This window comes from Pundamilia nyererei, unplaced genomic scaffold (genome assembly GCF_000239375.1).
Source record: "Pundamilia nyererei isolate P.nyererei 1_Seehausen unplaced genomic scaffold, PunNye1.0 scaffold00057, whole genome shotgun sequence".
NCBI lineage: Eukaryota > Metazoa > Chordata > Actinopteri > Cichliformes > Cichlidae > Pundamilia > Pundamilia nyererei.
In genome coordinates, this window is record NW_005187458.1 from 2678154 (window position 1) to 2679399 (window position 1246).

Here is a 1246-nt window from a genome sequence, read left to right on the forward strand (position 1 = left end):
AAAAAGTGGAAAACTTTATAAATTCAATTAATATTTATTCCAAGTTTTGAATAAATGACCTTGAATAAAAATGGCATTCAATTCATATTTCATAATAATGAATAATATTCCTGTCTGGTCATATTTACTCATAGAATCTTGGAGCTTTTAATAACTGCTGCCTGTTGTCTAAACTGTGGTATTTTAATTCTAGAGTATACAAACTTGATAAGACAACGCTGTTTTTAGGATCAAGTCATAAATATGGGTGTAAGGACTTGTTGGAATTTAAACCCTGCAGTTCAGTCACCTTCTGTGGGCTTATTGGTCACGAGTTCCTGTAGAAATAAGTCCTTTCATTTATGCCCTGCCCCCTTCTCACTTCTTTACAGTCAGTGTCTCTAGCAGGTGATCTGTAAATCTGGTGGCACCTCCTGTGTGCTTCCTGTGAAAAAGATCTCTGCTGGTTATTTGAACACTGGCAGAGACTTGTTGAACACTCAGCTAGACAGATATAGCAGCAGCTGGAGAAACAGTATCCTAAACGGGCACCACAGTATTCAGACTTTTAGACTTCTCTGCTGTACCATTGCTCTTCAAGATCTTTCTGGATAAAAAGACCAACAGGACAAAATGGAGATTACACTTGAAAATGACAAAAACAGCTCCTCAAACTTTGAGTACAAGGGTGCTCACCAGGCATTCAGGGACCGCTGGAAAGGGACAGATGACACCATGTGTCGCCACAGCATGTCCTTTCACCTACACCACACACTGAGGAGTGAGTTCTTTGCCAGCTACCTGTACCTGCTAGAGAAGGTTCCACTGGGTAAGATGGGTCATAGAAATGTACTAAAATTTTTTCTTGAATGTTGATTTCATGACAGGTGTGATGTGTTCTTCTCTTCTTTTCCTACCCATGTTTTGCCAAAGTCAGGTTGCTGAAATAGCTAAAATAACAAAAGGTTGTTCTTACTGCACCTCAGGGCACATTATAGACTCCTTCGGATAATGCTGATCCTTATTCTTAGAGGGTATCTAGACGGTTACTCGTAAATATTGATTTGTATGATTTTAAATCCTGTATCACCACCACTGCACTTACCTAGAATGCCAGGATTTACCTCTAACTATGGCTTGTTCTCAGATTTAGTTAACTTATGTCTTTCCAATGGTTCAATGGTAACTTTATTGCCCCAATGGGAAATTGATTTGCAGTATGTCCATACACACACACACACACACACACACACACACACACACACAC

General features: G+C 39.4%; 1 protein-coding gene across 1 annotated transcript in view; it reads left to right on the forward strand.

Moving 5' to 3' along the window:
* The first annotated feature begins 381 nt into the window (after positions 1 to 381).
* The window catches only part of ntmt2 (N-terminal Xaa-Pro-Lys N-methyltransferase), a 17095-nt gene continuing 16230 nt past the window's right edge, over positions 382 to 1246 (forward strand). The window contains exon 1 of the mRNA XM_005734278.1: positions 382 to 808. Coding sequence (XP_005734335.1) covers positions 613 to 808 — 196 coding nt within the window. The 5' untranslated portion in view covers positions 382 to 612. The remainder of the gene's footprint in view (positions 809 to 1246) is intronic.